This window comes from Nyctereutes procyonoides, unplaced genomic scaffold (genome assembly GCF_905146905.1).
Source record: "Nyctereutes procyonoides isolate TBG_1078 unplaced genomic scaffold, NYPRO_anot_genome, whole genome shotgun sequence".
Classification (NCBI taxonomy): domain Eukaryota; kingdom Metazoa; phylum Chordata; class Mammalia; order Carnivora; family Canidae; genus Nyctereutes; species Nyctereutes procyonoides.
In genome coordinates, this window is record NW_026575144.1 from 13,937,017 (window position 1) to 13,952,092 (window position 15,076).

General features: G+C 43.9%; 2 protein-coding genes and 1 long non-coding RNA gene across 3 annotated transcripts in view; 2 read left to right on the top strand and 1 right to left on the bottom strand.

Moving 5' to 3' along the window:
• The first annotated feature begins 119 nt into the window (after positions 1 to 119).
• Positions 120 to 7,904, top strand: LOC129499138 (cytochrome c oxidase assembly factor 6 homolog). Its single transcript, XM_055308765.1, has 3 exons — positions 120 to 211; positions 625 to 783; positions 6,650 to 7,904. The coding sequence occupies exons 2-3, from the start codon at positions 640 to 642 to the stop codon at positions 6,743 to 6,745; spliced, it is 240 nt and encodes a 79-aa protein (XP_055164740.1). The 5' UTR covers positions 120 to 211; positions 625 to 639; the 3' UTR covers positions 6,746 to 7,904.
• Positions 7,905 to 12,091: 4,187 nt separating this feature from the next.
• The window catches only part of TARBP1 (TAR (HIV-1) RNA binding protein 1), an 82,492-nt gene continuing 79,507 nt past the window's right edge, over positions 12,092 to 15,076 (bottom strand). Inside the window, exons 27-30 of the mRNA XM_055308762.1 lie at positions 13,485 to 13,676; positions 13,195 to 13,319; positions 12,669 to 12,805; positions 12,092 to 12,349 (exon numbers count right to left, since the gene is read on the bottom strand). Of these exons, the coding sequence (XP_055164737.1) occupies positions 12,181 to 12,349; positions 12,669 to 12,805; positions 13,195 to 13,319; positions 13,485 to 13,676 (623 nt within the window). The 3' untranslated portion in view covers positions 12,092 to 12,180. The remainder of the gene's footprint in view (positions 12,350 to 12,668; positions 12,806 to 13,194; positions 13,320 to 13,484; positions 13,677 to 15,076) is intronic.
• Positions 12,297 to 15,076, top strand: part of LOC129499140 (uncharacterized) — a 30,803-nt gene continuing 28,023 nt past the window's right edge. Inside the window, exon 1 of the long non-coding RNA XR_008662305.1 lies at positions 12,297 to 12,376. This is a non-coding gene — a long non-coding RNA (uncharacterized LOC129499140). The remainder of the gene's footprint in view (positions 12,377 to 15,076) is intronic.

Genomic DNA, 15,076 nt, shown 5'->3' on the forward strand with positions numbered 1-15,076 from the left:
CCGGAGCTGCGACGCCGCCCCACCCGGCCTCCACCGCCGCGCGCCCCAGGCCCCGCCTCCCTCGGCCGCCCCGCAGGTCCGGAAGGAAGTCGCCGCCGTAGGTAAGACAGCGGCGCCGGAAGTCCCGCCCTCCTAGCGCGGTGGACGGGGTCCCGTCGGGGTCACCCCGAGCCGGCTGGCGGGTTCGCCGCTTGAAGCGCGCTCTTAGGTGGTGAGTCCTCCGCGGTTCGAGCCCCCGCCGGGCGGGGCGGGCCTCCCGCGCCAGGACGGCCCCGCACGGCCTCCTTTCGCGGTGTGTGGGCTTCATGGCCTTTTCCTCCCGTCGGCGCCGAGGGGAGCCTGGCCCGGGCGGCCGTGCGTGCGGCAGGTGGGCCCGGCCCGGCCCTGCCGGCTGGTCGTGCCCCGAGCGCTTGGGTTCCACCTTGTGAGCGGGCGCCGCGCCCCGAGCCCGAGCCGCCAGCGGCCCCGCGTCGGTGTGGGAGGCAAGCCTGGGACGCGAGCGCCCTTACGGCCTCGTGAGCTTGGACGCGGCTTGGACGCGGCTTGGACGCGGCGGGTTTCAGGTGCATCGTCGCGCCCGGACGACAGGTTCCCCGTTAACGCCAGTGCTGGTTTGGCCGACAGCCCGAGCGCTCGGAAATGGCGGCCCCGTCCATGAAGGAGAGGCAGGCTTGCTGGGGAGCCCGGGATGAGTACTGGAGGTGTTTAGATGAGAACGCGGAGGACGCGTCTCGGTGCGAGAAGTTAAGAAGCTCGTTCGAGTCCAGTTGTCCCCAGCAGTGGGTAAGGCTGTCCCCGCGCGGGGGCTCGGCGCGTGCGGGAGGCGGTGGAGGCGGTGGAGGCGGTGGAGGCGGCGCGCGCCGCGCGGGGGTGTGTGAGCAGCCGCCGAACCCCTGGTGGTGGTGGTGCCTCCGTGGTCAGGCCGGTAGTCGGCGAAACGCCACCTCACAGTTCACAGGTTTGTTTTCGGTGATCTTTAAACAGTAACCAGAAATTCCGATCCTCTAAGTCGGTAGATTTCTCCAGCATCTTAAGAACGATATTTGAACTTGGGCGAGAGTTGGGCCGTCCACTGGCGTAGCGCTACTATCAGAAGTCAAGCATTCCCTGTTGCCCGCCCAAAATCGTATGGGCAGTGGTAACCAAAATATGAGGAGTGGTTTAGGAAGTAGGAGGATGTTCCCATGATGGAACTGCCCCCCCCGCTGCCCCCCGCTGCCCCCCGCTGCCCCCCTGACAGGTGTTCCCCTGCTCTGCGCGGCACGGCACGTCCTTCCTCTGGGAGAGGGCTGGAGAGGGGAACTCACGCTGAGCTCAGGGAATGTCCTGTTTGCAGGGCGTGACACTCCTGTACCCACGTCCTTTCAGGTGTCTGGTTTGCTCTCCGTTTCGGGGGGAGGCCTCCGAGGGTCAGGGCACATCGTGTTCAGTATTGGTCAGAGGCAGAACTGTGATTCTGAGTCAGGCCCGGCTGGCCGACGTAAGATTGAAACCTCAGTTTGTGCTTTTCCTCTCCGTCATGCTGCTGCAGAGTACGCCACAAAGCTGTGAGGGCAGCTCACCTTACAGAGGACATGGTTTAGGGTCTTCACGGTCACACCTCACGTTTTCAGATGAGGTGGAGGTGGCGCGCAGGAGACCACGAGGGGTGGGGGTCATCCTGGAGGGCTGCCCTGGGAGTGAATGCAGTCACGAGAGGTTGCTTTAGATGAAGTCTTCCGTAGAATAGCATAATGCAACCGATCTCATGGGATTCCTAAGAAGATTCAGTGTCTTACTTGACTTAGAAACAGAAACCTGTTAACTATGGGGTTTTGTGATTGCACTGTATAATGATTTAGGCAAAAAAATGTTATACATCCCTGGTTTTCCCCTTAGGATTGATGCACCGAGAACTCGTGATTTAAGAAGTAGGTGGAGAATGTGGGCGCTTGGGCTGACGCAGACCCAAGTCCTTGAGTGGCCTTTACTGCCTGTGCTTTCCTTTTCTCACTGGGCTCTCCAGTCCCTTGGTCACTGAGAGCAGGGCAGGACAGGGGCCGTGGGGGCCAGGGTGTTGGTGGTGGATTGTTCTCACCCCATCCCCACATTTTCCCAGGAGAATTTTGTCCCCGTGAGACTTGACTTTTGCCAGCCTCGCCATGATTTCCCACTCAGGTGGCATGTCATAATTATGTGGAGATTTTTTTAAAGAGTTGTGTGCTAGACCTCACCTCAGATTTACTGAATATCTAGAAATAGAACTTGAGCTTTTGAAACAGCTCTGGCTCTACAGGTGATTCTGATAACCATGGATGGGGATCTCTGTCTCAGCCGCTCTGGAAAGTCACACTTCATCCTGTTTTTAGCCTTTCTCTCTCCTTGGAAACTCCCTGCTTTCTCTGGAGCCTGGTGATTAGCAGACCCTCCCACTCCCCTACTTTCTGGGCAGCTCCTGTTCTCTGTATCATAAAAGATTTTTTACAGCCAGTCAGTTGCTTCCTTATTCTCCGTCCCTTCCACTTGGCACTGGTTGAGTGCCATGCCCAGGGGGCCGCACCGTTCCAGGGTACTCTGTCCTGGGCACAGCTCATTTACTGAGTATGTGCTCTGAGCACTTCGGAGGTGTCCTCCAACTCTGCTATTCCTCATGGTAACTGTCACCTAGTTTTGCAGACAAGGACACAGGTGCATTGAAATGAAGTCACCGGTAAGTGCAGAGCCTGGATTTGAGCTTGGAGGTCTGGACCTCATGCTTTTCCTTTCTCCACATATTCCCTCCTGGACCTGTCATGCAAGAAGAGGATCCATGAGAATAGCCTGCACAAGCCGCATGGTGTTCTAGAAACTTAGTCATAACTGTTAGTTATTTAAATACAAAGTGCTATCTCCTTGGATGCCATTATGATTCCTTCCCCTAGTCTTCCTCCTCCATGTCTAGCGGCCATGCCTCTTGGGGAAATATCCTGTGCATCTCTTAAATGCCAGGGCTCTTCTAAGCTGTTCACTACCTCAAGGCAGTCTGGTCTCAGGTGTTGATGCCTAGCCTGCAGCTCCAGCCTGGCCCTTTCTCCAACCAGAGGCACTTGCTGAGCTAAAGCTGCTTAACAGGTTCAGATGTTTAGGTGCTCACAGGACTAACTTTGACCTCTGCATATATGAGACTGAACGCTTATCCATCCTGTACCCAGCAGGCCTCTCGTCTGTGCTCCTAACCTCAATGAAAGACACCAACATCAGCACAGTCCCAGAGGCCAGGGCCTCTGCCTTTAACTGAGTGAGCATCCTCAGGAGGGAAGCAGGACAACACAGCAGCCCTGCAGTGGGGGCAGGCCCAGGTTGTTTAAGGAACAGCAAGGAGAGAGTAGCAGAAGTTAGGGTCAGAGAGGTGATAGGAGGCCAGGGCCAGTGGTATTTACTCGGAGTGCTATAGGAAGCTACTGGAGAGCTCTGAGTTTGGCAGGAAGGGGACCTGGGAGGATAGAGAGGGAATCCGTGGAAAGGTGGTGGGGTCAGTGGGTTGTCAGCATTAGGGTCCTACAGAGAAAAGGAAGAAGCAGTGATTGGAGAATTGGCTACTCAGGATGGGGCGGTTAGGGATAAGCTGGTGAGGCCAAGACTACACTGTGATCCTGGTATGAGACAGGTTGCCGGACAGGATCACTGACGAGGTTAAGGAGCTGAGAGATCCAAGCTGCAGCACTGACCATGCGGACATGGAGCCATGCAAGCAATAGGACAGGAGTGCTGGTTTAGTGAGCAGTCTGCAAAGATGTAGCAGACCCCAACTGAGGAGGGAGGCAGTGTAGCCAAGTGTTCCAGCTGACTTCTGCAGCTTTTGATAGTGTTGTGTTTGTTGTAGGTGTTTAGAACACTCTCACAGTTCTTCCATAGTGTTCCTTCCTAGCCTGCTCCCACCTCACCTATGAGCTCTGCTCAGAGATTGCCTGTTGAAGTCGTACCCAGTAGGCATACACTAGAAACGGAGAGACTTTTCCAGAGCCAAGTGTGAGAAGGGGGAGGTACGTGGGGGGAAGGGGGGTCATAAAAGTATTGTTTGGGTCCAGTCTGAGGCATTTTTTTTTTATTAGCTTTAATTTTCATTCAGTCTCGTACTTGTGTGTTTTATACAGTAGGAACTAAGGCTCAGACTTTGTTCGAGGTCAGCTAAGCAGTAAGTAGTAAATAAATGTGTTACATAGTAAGTATGCCATACAACTAAAATGCTGTCACCAGAATGAATTTCTCTTCTCTAGTGCTTTGCTGCTTTGATGGCGCTCAGTAGCCTAACTTATGTAACAGGCCTGTTGAAAGTCCTGTTGGTTCTTCACTGAGGAAGGAGCAGGGATGAGATCCATCATTCATCCCAGCATTATCCAAGACACTTGATCCCAATGTCACTTTCAGAAATCCCAGTGTTCTGGCATTGGTGTTGGTGCTGCTTTCTGCCTCTCCTGTAACAGCTCAGGGATACCAGCATCACGTGTATACAGTCCTTCTCAGTCAGTGCTCCTTGGCTCCTGAGCCTCTAGAGAGGTTACATGCCCCATGTTGAGGATCCTCGAATGTTAACTGAGAAGGGGAAAGCTGGAGTAGAGAGCGGTCCAGGCAGAGTGTGGGCCATGCAAAGGCATAGAAGCACGGCGCACAAGAAATAAGCACATCCGGGAACCAGAGCAATGCTGAACGGCCAGCATTTCAGGGGCTGGTGGCAGATTCAGAAAGGACTGACAGGTGGGTAGAGAATAAGCCATGGACAGCCTTGTTTGAGAAGTTGGATGTGGAGCTTAAAGTCTGTAGGGGTTGCCCTGAAACACCTTCCAGCAAGGGACATGACCAGATTTGGGTTTCACAAAAGATCATATTTGGCAGCGGTGTGGCCGGTGAATTAAGGAGGGTAGAGAAACTGGTTCAAGTCCTATTACAACAGTCCGAATGAGAAACGAGGGCCTGTCTGGTGTTACGGAGAGGGAGTGGGATCGAAGCATTTAGGTGGACAGAGGTGCGTTCACTGAAAGAAGTATTAAGAGAAACACATTTGAAAAAGAGCTTGGTTCGGGATGAGTTGGGACCAACGTGCTAATAGGACATCTCCATGGAATTATTGGATAGGCAGTTGGAGATGTGACAGGATCTGTCGCAAAGATCTGTTAACACAAATGTACAGACACTGTCCACTTCTTCCTGTGGTGTCTTTTATGCAGAATACCCATCCTAGCCAACGGGGGGAGGTACCCTGGGGTCTGGTAACCAGGGAGAGTGCACATCAGAGGAACTGTGCGCATCTCCCAAGCACAGGAAAGGAGTCATCAGAGGATTTCAGGGCAGGGTGGAAGTTAGGTAAAAGTGAAATGAAGCCATGCTCTGATAAGCTCAAAGCAGTGCTGCATATAAACAGGTCATTGTCTGCTCTGGACTGAGAAGGGACCCAGGGTCCTATTTTCTTAAAGATGAATGTCATGTTCAGAAATCCCTTATCTGAGATCTTGCTGCTGGGCTGGAAATCAAGGCTGCTTCCTTGTGTTAGATTGCCTTAGATCCCCTAAGCAAAGGTAGGAGATTTCATTTTTATTGATATAATACATTTCTGATAGTCTTTGGTTTTCAGAGGACAAGGTTTCTTGGCCAGCAAGAAAGCCATAGTCAGAGGGGACTGTTAGGACATTCCATGGCTATTGTCTCCTCAGGAGAAATTTTAATTCTATACCTGGCTTATCTGTCCCTCTCATGTCAGCTTGAGACAGAAGTATACATTCTCAGTCTAACTTTCACATGGACTTTAATTCTTAAGTTATTCAGTGGAGTTAAAAAGCTTTTAACAGAAGAACTAGTGTTTTTTTTTTATCCTGACAATGAGAATGGTGTTCTGTCTCTGCCTTGTTTACAAAGCAGCTCAGATACAGAAACTGTGACAGTTTTGTCTGTGACCTTGATTTTCTACGGTAGTTTTACTGTTTCAGGACATGGGGCTTTAAGGTACTTCAAATTCCCTATGGCAAGAGAAGGATATAAAAAAGGTAAAGTCTTTATTAAAGTTTTACCATCCACTCAATTTATAAATACAATATTTAACTATTTGTTACAATGTGTGTTTCTGGATGAGATAAATGATCACAGCTTATAAACTACAAAATTTGCTGAACTTACAGTTGATAAGAAAAACTTGTACAGGGGCAGCCCTGGTGGCTCAGCGGTTTAGCACCGCCTTTGGCCCGGGGCCTGATCTTGGAGACCCAGGATCTAATCCCACGTCAGGCTCCTTGCATGGAGCCTGCTTCCCCCTCTCCCTGTGTCTCTGCCTCTCTCTCTGTCTCTCATGAATAAATAAGTAAAATCTTAAAAAAAAAAAATTGTACAGTGTCTTTAAATCATGAAGTTTTATGGTCTATGAACTCTCTGAGCCCACATGGCAAGGTTCACAAGTCCAAGCACCTTTCTCCAGAAGGTTCATGGGTTATTTGAATTCTCAACAGGATCTATAACTCAGAAAGGGTTAGGGCTCACTGGTCTACACCTTCTGTGGGGACTCTTCTACATCATAGGCATTGATTCAGAATGATTTCTAGAATACAAATCACTTATGCCACTTACTCAACTTATGTTGATAAGTTGTTAACATTTAAGTCAGCTGCAAAACTTGCCCTTATTTCAAACACTTTTTTCTCAACAGATAAAATATTTTGATAAAAGAAGAGACTACTTAAAGTTCAAAGAAAAATTTGAAGCAGGACAATTCCAGCCTTCAAAAACAACCGCAAAGTCCTAGGCTGTTCCTGAACTTTTCAGAATGGTTGAAATTATTATTTCTGACCTTGCAAAAATGCTCCATGGACTATGGGACAGTAGTAGTTTGAATCATGGTGAACAACAGGACTGTTCCCACATATACAGCTCTTTAAAATGATCAACTAATGGATTCCATCATTCATACTATGAAGAATTGAAATGGTATGAAATATGCTTAATTTTAGCAAGAAAGGTATATTTCAAGAAAAATTAAAGCCTATTATAAAAACCCATGTCCTTTTTTTTTTTTTTTTTTTCCGGTTGGAGTAGTAGGTGAATATTACACATCTAAATACAGGCATACCTTGGAGATATTGCAGATTCAGTTTTAGAACACTACAATAAAGCAAATATCACAATAAAACAAGTCAGGTGAGTTTTTTAAATTTCTCAGTGCATAGAAAAGTTATATACTATACTGAAATCTTAAGTGCACAATAGCTTTAGGTCTAAAAAAAAATGCCCACACCTTAAAAAAAATGCCAACCATCATCTGAGCTTTCAGCGAGCCATACTTCTTTTGCTGGTAGAGTGTCTTGATGTGGATGGCTACTCAAGGTGGTGGTTGCCAAAGTTAAAAGTAATGAAGATGGACTCTTCCTTTCACAAGTGATTTCTCTTAACACCTTATGCTGTTTGACAGCCTTTTACCCACGGTAGAATTTGTTTCGAAATTGGAGTCCTCTCACATCCTGCTACTGCTTATCAACTAAGCTTAGGTAATATTCTGAATCCTTTGCTGCCATTTCAACCATCTTCACACCGGGAGTAGGTTCCATCTCAAGAAACCACTTTGCTCCTCCATAAGGAATAACTCATCCCTTCAAATTTGATCGTGAGATTTGCAGCAACTCAATCCCATCTTCAGACTCCAGTTCTCTTACTGCTTCCACCACAGCTGCAGTGACTTCCTCCCCTGAAGCTCTGAACCACTCAGAGTCATCCATCGGGGGTTAGAATTCACTTCTTCCAAACTCCAGTTAATGCTGATTATTTTCACCTCTTCCCATGAGAGTCATGGATGTTCTTCATGGCATCTAGAATGGTCCTGCATCAGGCTCCCCATGAGGAGCCTGCTTCTCCCTCTGCCTATGTATCTGTCTGTGTCTCATGAATAAATAAAAACTTAAAACTGAGAAGTTCCAAGAACTAAGTGAACCTTAGATGGCAAGAAACAAGGTCAGCATACAAAAGAAAACCTATTCCTGTAAACCAGAATGGAATAATTGGAACATAAGATAAAAAATGTACCATTTATAGTGGCACTTAAAAAAAATAAAAGGAATACTTGGTATAAATCTATGTATAGGACCTATATCTGAGAACTATTAAAGCACAAAATACTTAAAGTCAGAGAAGATCTAATTAGATACACTGTAGTCAAGGACTGGAAAACTATTCATAATAAATGTTAAATTCTCCCAATTTGTTCAACAGAATCCTGATCAAAATCCCAGCAAGCTTTTTTTTTGTGTAGACACTATTGACAAGCTGACTCTAAAACTTGCATGGAAAGGCAAAGGACTGAAATAGCGAAAACAGTTTTGAAAAGAACAGACTTAGATGATTCATATTACGTGATTTCAATGCTTATTCTAAAGGTAATCAAAACTATGGTATTGACAAAGGACTGACCTCTAATTTAGTAGAACAGAAAAGAGAGTTCAGAAATATACACATGAATAGAGTTGGCTGAGTTTCAACAAAGGTAACTCAGTGGAGAAAGAATCGTCTTTTCAACAAATGGTGCTGGCAAGTACACATCCATATGAGACAAAATGAACCTTAACACACCTCACACCTTATTAAAAACAAACTCAAAATGGATTATAGCCCTAAATGCAAAATATAAAACTTCTAGAAGAAAACAGAGAGGAATTCTGCATTTTAGGTTTGAAAATAATAAGTTTTAGATCACAATATCAAAAACACAGTCCAGGGATCCCTGGGTGGCGCAGCGGTTTGGCGCCTGCCTTTGGCCCAGGGCGCGATCCTGGAGACCCGGGATCGAATCCCATATCGGGCTCCCGGTGCATGCAGCCTGCTTCTCTCTCTCTCTCTCTCTCTCTCTCACTATCATAAATAAATAAATTAAAAAAAATTAAAAAAAAAAAAAACCAAAAACACAGTCCATGGGAAAAAAAAAAAAAGCTGAACTTTATAAAAACTAAAAATGTTTTCTCTGTAAAAATTCTGTTAAGAAAAAGATAAATTACAGACTAGGAGAAAATATTTATAAGTCAGATGTCATAAAGACCTTGTATCCAATAAAGAATTCTTAAAACTCTTAAAAGAAAATCACCCAGACTTTAAAAAATGGACAAATTATGTGAATATTGTCATATGTCTATTCATAGTACTGAATAATAACTAATATATTAGGAAAAGATCCTCCATATTAGTAGAGTAAGGCAAATTAAAACCAGGATGCTCTATCACTACCCACTTATCAGAATAATTTAAAAAGCTGACGGTACCAAGTGCTAATAGGGCTACAGAGCAACAGAAACTTATTTTCACTGGTGGGAATGAAAAACAATAAAAACCCCTTTGGAAAACAGTTTGGAATTTCTTATAAAGTTAAACTTATGCTTACCTTATGACCCAGCAATCATACTCCTATTCTACCAAAGGAACTGAAAACAAAACCTATGTCTATAGCAGCTTCACACTGGAAACAACCCAGATTCCTACAACAGAGGAGTGGAAAAAACAGCTACATCTAACAATAGACTACTACTCAGCAATAAAAAGGGAATGTGTATCGTGTAGCAACATGGATGAACCTTCTATATATTTTTCTGTAAGAATCCAGACCCAAAAGGTGATGTAGTATATGCTTCATTTACAGGATTTTGGAAAAGGCAAAATAAGTACAGAAAACAGATCAGTGGTTGGGAATGGGTTAAAGGATCAACTATGAGGGGGTCACACCAAGGAATTTTTAGGTGTTTAAATGGTCTTTATGTCACTGGTGGTGAATTTGCGAGTACACACTCGAGTGACTATGATTGCATGTATATTAAAGTAAGATCAACCAGGATTTTGGAGGGATTCTCATTTAGAATGTAGACTGTGATAAATGAATATAATTATATTATAAATACAGGACATGAACTCACGGGAGGTAGATAAAAATGAAGCTGATCTAAATAACTTTGAAAAACGGTGTTCTGACAGGATCCTGTAAGGCTACAGACCAAAAGAACTTATAAACTCTGCTAATTTTTTTTTTAACTCTGTGAAATTTAACAGAGTTCTGGTTCAGCAACTCTCAAAGTACACTAACGAGGAGTGTGTTTAAGTCAGAAAAAGCAGTTAAAAATAAATGTCAGGATTAACCTTGTGGAGCTAAGAATTCACATTCATATTCACATCTAGACATTACACTTGTGCACACATGGGCTGTAGACACCTAGATTCCCTAGCTCCACCACCGAGAAGGCCTGCTTCTCAGTGCAGCAGCAGCAAGCACGTCTAGCAACCAGTGCTCCTTGGAGAACTATTGGATTCTAGAACTGGGGGGGGGGGGGGGGGGGGCAGAAAATGAAAGTGCCTGGAACACTGTATACTACCAGAGAGTAAGAAGTTCTAAAAGAAAAAAAAAAAAAGAAGAATTAGAAGAATGGGAACAGGTCGAAAGGACACAAGATCCAACCATCCACACTCATCTGAACAAATGACTGAATCTGGGACTAGTATTCCTTACAGAAGGATCCAAAGCCCTAAATGTAGAAGAAATGAGGGAAACACCAATTATCACCGTGAGAACACTGCAGGGAGCATCCATGGACGAGTACTAGAATGAGTGGGCAACACAATCAGGAAAAAGTTGATCAGCAAGCTTCCAAGTGTGTCTCTCACAATACTTCTTAATTACTGTGGTACTTTCAGCAACTACCCCCAGTCTTTCATACTCCTCCTTCCAAGAGGTGAAGTTTATTTTCTACCTGTGAGTGTAGGCGAGGCTTAGTGACCTGGCTTCTAACAAAGCATGGAAACTAAGAAATAGCAACTTCATTGAGAAGAACATGGCAAACACTGCCTTGACAAATGACCAGGGGAGTACGTCATGCTGAAATGTGATCACCAGGGGGTCCTTCTGAAAACCCCAAACCTCAGTCTGACCATGAGAAAACAAACATTAGACAAACCCAAATCATGAGATGTTTACAAAATACCTGACTCAAAAGTGTCAAAAGTCAGGGAAGACCATGAAAGATGGAAATTCTGGCAGAGATTGCAAGAGACTAAGGAGACCGGACCACCTAATGTGATGCAGTGTCCTGAAACAGAGAAGGGACATTAGTGGGAAAATAAGAAATCTCAGGATAGGTCAGATCTGTAGACTGCAGTTTAGTGAACAGCACCATTCCCAATGTTAATTTCCTAGTATGGGTTAAGTGTCCACAATTCTGTAAGACCCTAATAGAGGCATCTGGGTGAAGGCCATATGCAAACTATGTACTATCATTGCAACTCTTCTGTCAAACCCAAATTATTTTAATAAACCTACAGAAGACAAAATATATATATATATATATACTGGTAACAGATTCTGAGGTTTAAATATTACTAGAAAGGTCCCAGACATGATTGAAGTTCATTGCTGGATGGTAATAAATGGTCACCATTAAATTTTAAAGTAATCTCAATATCAAAAACACCCTCAGAAGAACAGAAACAATAAATCAGACTTCCTGGGCTCCACTCTTACTCTTGGTGATGATGTGCAAGAATAATTCACTGTCTTTGCGTCGATGTGGACATTTGTCAAAATACAGACTATTTCTAACCATTATCTGAACTCTGAACAAAGGCAGTATATGAAAATTTTCCAAAACTTTGAATGATATGAACGATAATGGCCTATTTCATGGCTTTAAGAGGAAATTAAAACCTATTACCTATTATGAATTCTATAGGGAAGCTGCCTTAACATCTTGCCAAGCGTCTTTCCTCCCTGGATTAAGCACATATAAAGCAGCAAACAGAGGCTAATGACTCCCCTCCCCACAGGACTTTTGCGTCTACCCCACTGTGCCTCCTGAAGATGGAAAGGTATGGTGTTCAAAGGTAACAGCTGCTGTAATTCTCCTTACTGCCATCACAGTCCGCGTTTCTGACAATACCAGTTTCTATGAAAGGAGTTATTTTCTTAAAATACATTGTTTTATTTCCACAATTACTTAAAATATTTTATTAACAAAGCAATGCAATTTAGCTAAAAATATTTATTCAAGGAGACAACATATAGTGATATATTTAAGGCACATGAAAAAGTTTTGGCATTATGTTGGTAAGAAAAAAATACAAATTATCCTAGTAAATTTTATAATCGATTTCATTAGTACACATAGTTTTTAAAAAATGTTTCAAGAGCACCGATAATTCATCTCAGATAAGGCACAAAGTTCATGACTCGGTGTCCTCATGCCTAAGCAGCTGCTGTCTGGTATATTCCCAAATCAGGAGAGCCCCACTCACATGGACGTTAAGTGAGCGGATAATGCCCTGCTGAGGAATTTCCACACAAACATCCAATTCCTGGATCAGATTGGCTGGAATTCCCTCACGTTCATTTCTGATGATGAAAAATGGAAGAAGAATGGTTAGTTTTCTTGTAATAAGTTTTTTTTTTCTCAGATATCCTGAATGTCACTGAAGAGTCAGATTAACAAAATGAAGTAAAGTCTGTGGCACCAGGGAAATAAGTAACAGATTTGTGGGTTGATTTAAGGTTCATGTGACCATCCCAAACAGGTGAAATAAAACAAAAACTAGAGATCTTTCCATAAATGTAAGTCAAAACTCCTGATGTGGCTATAAGATCAGAAGTCACGCTGAATTGTAAAATTTCTGAAAGCATTTTCTACACTGAGACTCCAAATGAATCTTCTTACCCTAACAAGAGCAGAGATCTCTCCGGAAAGCTGTATTGCGTCAGGTCCACACTTTTGGCAGTCTGCTCCACGCCAATGACAGTGTAACCTTCTGCTTTTTTCTGTTGCAGAAAGTCGATGAGCTGAGGTGGTTTCACCTTAAAATGAGTATAAAAAGAGGAGAATAATAAATTATTCATTTACAGCTTTGCTTGGAGTACAACCAGAGTTTCAAAATAACTTTTATGAAACTAAGTCTTTTTAAAAGAATAATACTCTTAAACTCCCCCAATATCAAATACATTTATAAAAAGCATTCCTGAGTTGCAACAGGACAATTATTAAAGAAAAGAATTCTAAAAATACAACAACGTGAAAGATAATAAAAGGAATGAGAGGATAGAGGGAGGTGTATTTTGCTGAGTATTATTTTAAGCTATTAAAGCTGGACAGATGTAGTACCCATAAAAGGATGGATACTGGAAGGCAGCGAATTACAAAAATTTGGGCAAATAAACGTTTTAATAATGAATTACTTTCCACCCACCTCTACTAAAGGAAGCCACTGTTCTGCTGAAACACTGAGGCTCTGGAACTGTTTGTCTCTGACGCACTGCAGGCTGTCCACGATGAGTGCCGAGACCCCGAACACCTCACAGGTCCGGCATAGCCCTGCAGAGGACAGTCCAGGCCACCACTGAGCTCATTTGGGCCATAACCCTCTGAAGCTCCCAAGCAGGGTTACATATGGAAAATGGGCACAGTGGTACTAGACTGAATAGAAAACTTCAGGAGCAAAAGATTTCAAGCAAGCCCTCTGGCAAACTATAATTTTACCTCCTAAATTAGTTGGCTTATCAATGAGCGAGGCCACTACAATCAGTCTGCTAACTGACTTTCCAAGTCTGGCAACACGATCCTGAAATACTACCTCCAGATCTAAATCTGGAGCACTGTTTTTCCAGGGGATAATCTTCTTCTGAACATCAGTCCATTCTGATTGGCTATCTGCCTCTCCTGAGTGAGAGCCTGGGAAGGAAAAGGAAATAATCCCATATATAAAAATCTCGTTGTGTGTATATATATATATATATATACTATATATTACACACACACACACACACACACACACACATTTAAAAGTTTAAAAATAATAGTTTAGAATGAGATTTATTAACTAAAAATTTTACTTAGATTCAGGTACAACTGCCATTTTCAACAGTAATTTTAAATTTTCAAATCCAACTCCAACAACCAATATACTATATTTGATGAAAATAAAAGATACACTTGTTGTCTACATTTTAGCATATCCAAAATTGGGAAGGATCTTTGAATCCAGAAGGTATCCTAGTTTGGTATGATTTTGGCATTTTTTTCTTCAAGGTCCATAAAATAATGGTATATCTTACAAACAATAATATATTCCTGAAAATAAATCTACACAGTCGTTATCCTAAATTATTTTACAAATACTTGGGGGAACTTTCCTAAAATGAAGCCTCAGAAGCAATGATCTCTTAGTCAATGCAACATGTACACAGAATGTTAGTAACCTGTCTAATGCAGGGTTCTGAGCTGCAGCCCAGGACTGAGACTGTCCTTCCAGGCTCTTCCTCAACTGCTCTACTCCAATGTGTTGACTGAGCCATCAAGGGGCACTTAGTTTACCGGGATGGAAGAGACATGCAAACACTAGAACATGGTACCAGTGTGAGGATATGTAAGGTCTGAGGGAGGGTGGGAAGGGCAGAGAGAAAGACCCAGGAAGGCTCAGGGAGGAGTCTGCAAACAGCTCAGGAAGGGCAGTGCAGACTGGAGACAGTATGTGCACGAGCGCAGGATGCAGGAGTGACCCAGGCAGCAGCAGAACTTTGGTATAACTCACAGCCACGGATGAAACGTGATGGCTCAGACCATAAAAAGATAATACAAAACTTGTATATAATAATGAAGAACTGACTCTACAGATAGGAGTCATTAAAGGGTTTTATGAAGGGGGAGAACAGTACTAGTTCTGTGTTTTAGGGAAAAGCCTCTTAAAAGTGAGGTGGAAGACAAGTTGGGGCCTTTGCACCAGTCCAGGCAAAGACAAAAGACAGTCTAAATCAAGTCAAGGCAAGAGCAGAAGCAGCAGCCTGATCCAGGAGACAGAATCACCACAATTTGGTGATGGATCTATGTGGCATGAGGGAACAGAATGACTTCTGTGATGACTGAGGCGCCTCATTAACAGGTTTAGGGAGGAGGCAAGTGTGGGCAGAAAGGGAAATCCAATTTGAATATGTTGAATTTAAAGAGTTTATGGCATATCTGGGTGCAAATGTCCAGCAGGCTCAGGAAAGAGGCCAGGCAGGGATAAAGATTAGAGATTACATTATATAGGTGGTGGTCTCGAGTTGGGGAAATTAATAAAAATGCAGAATAAG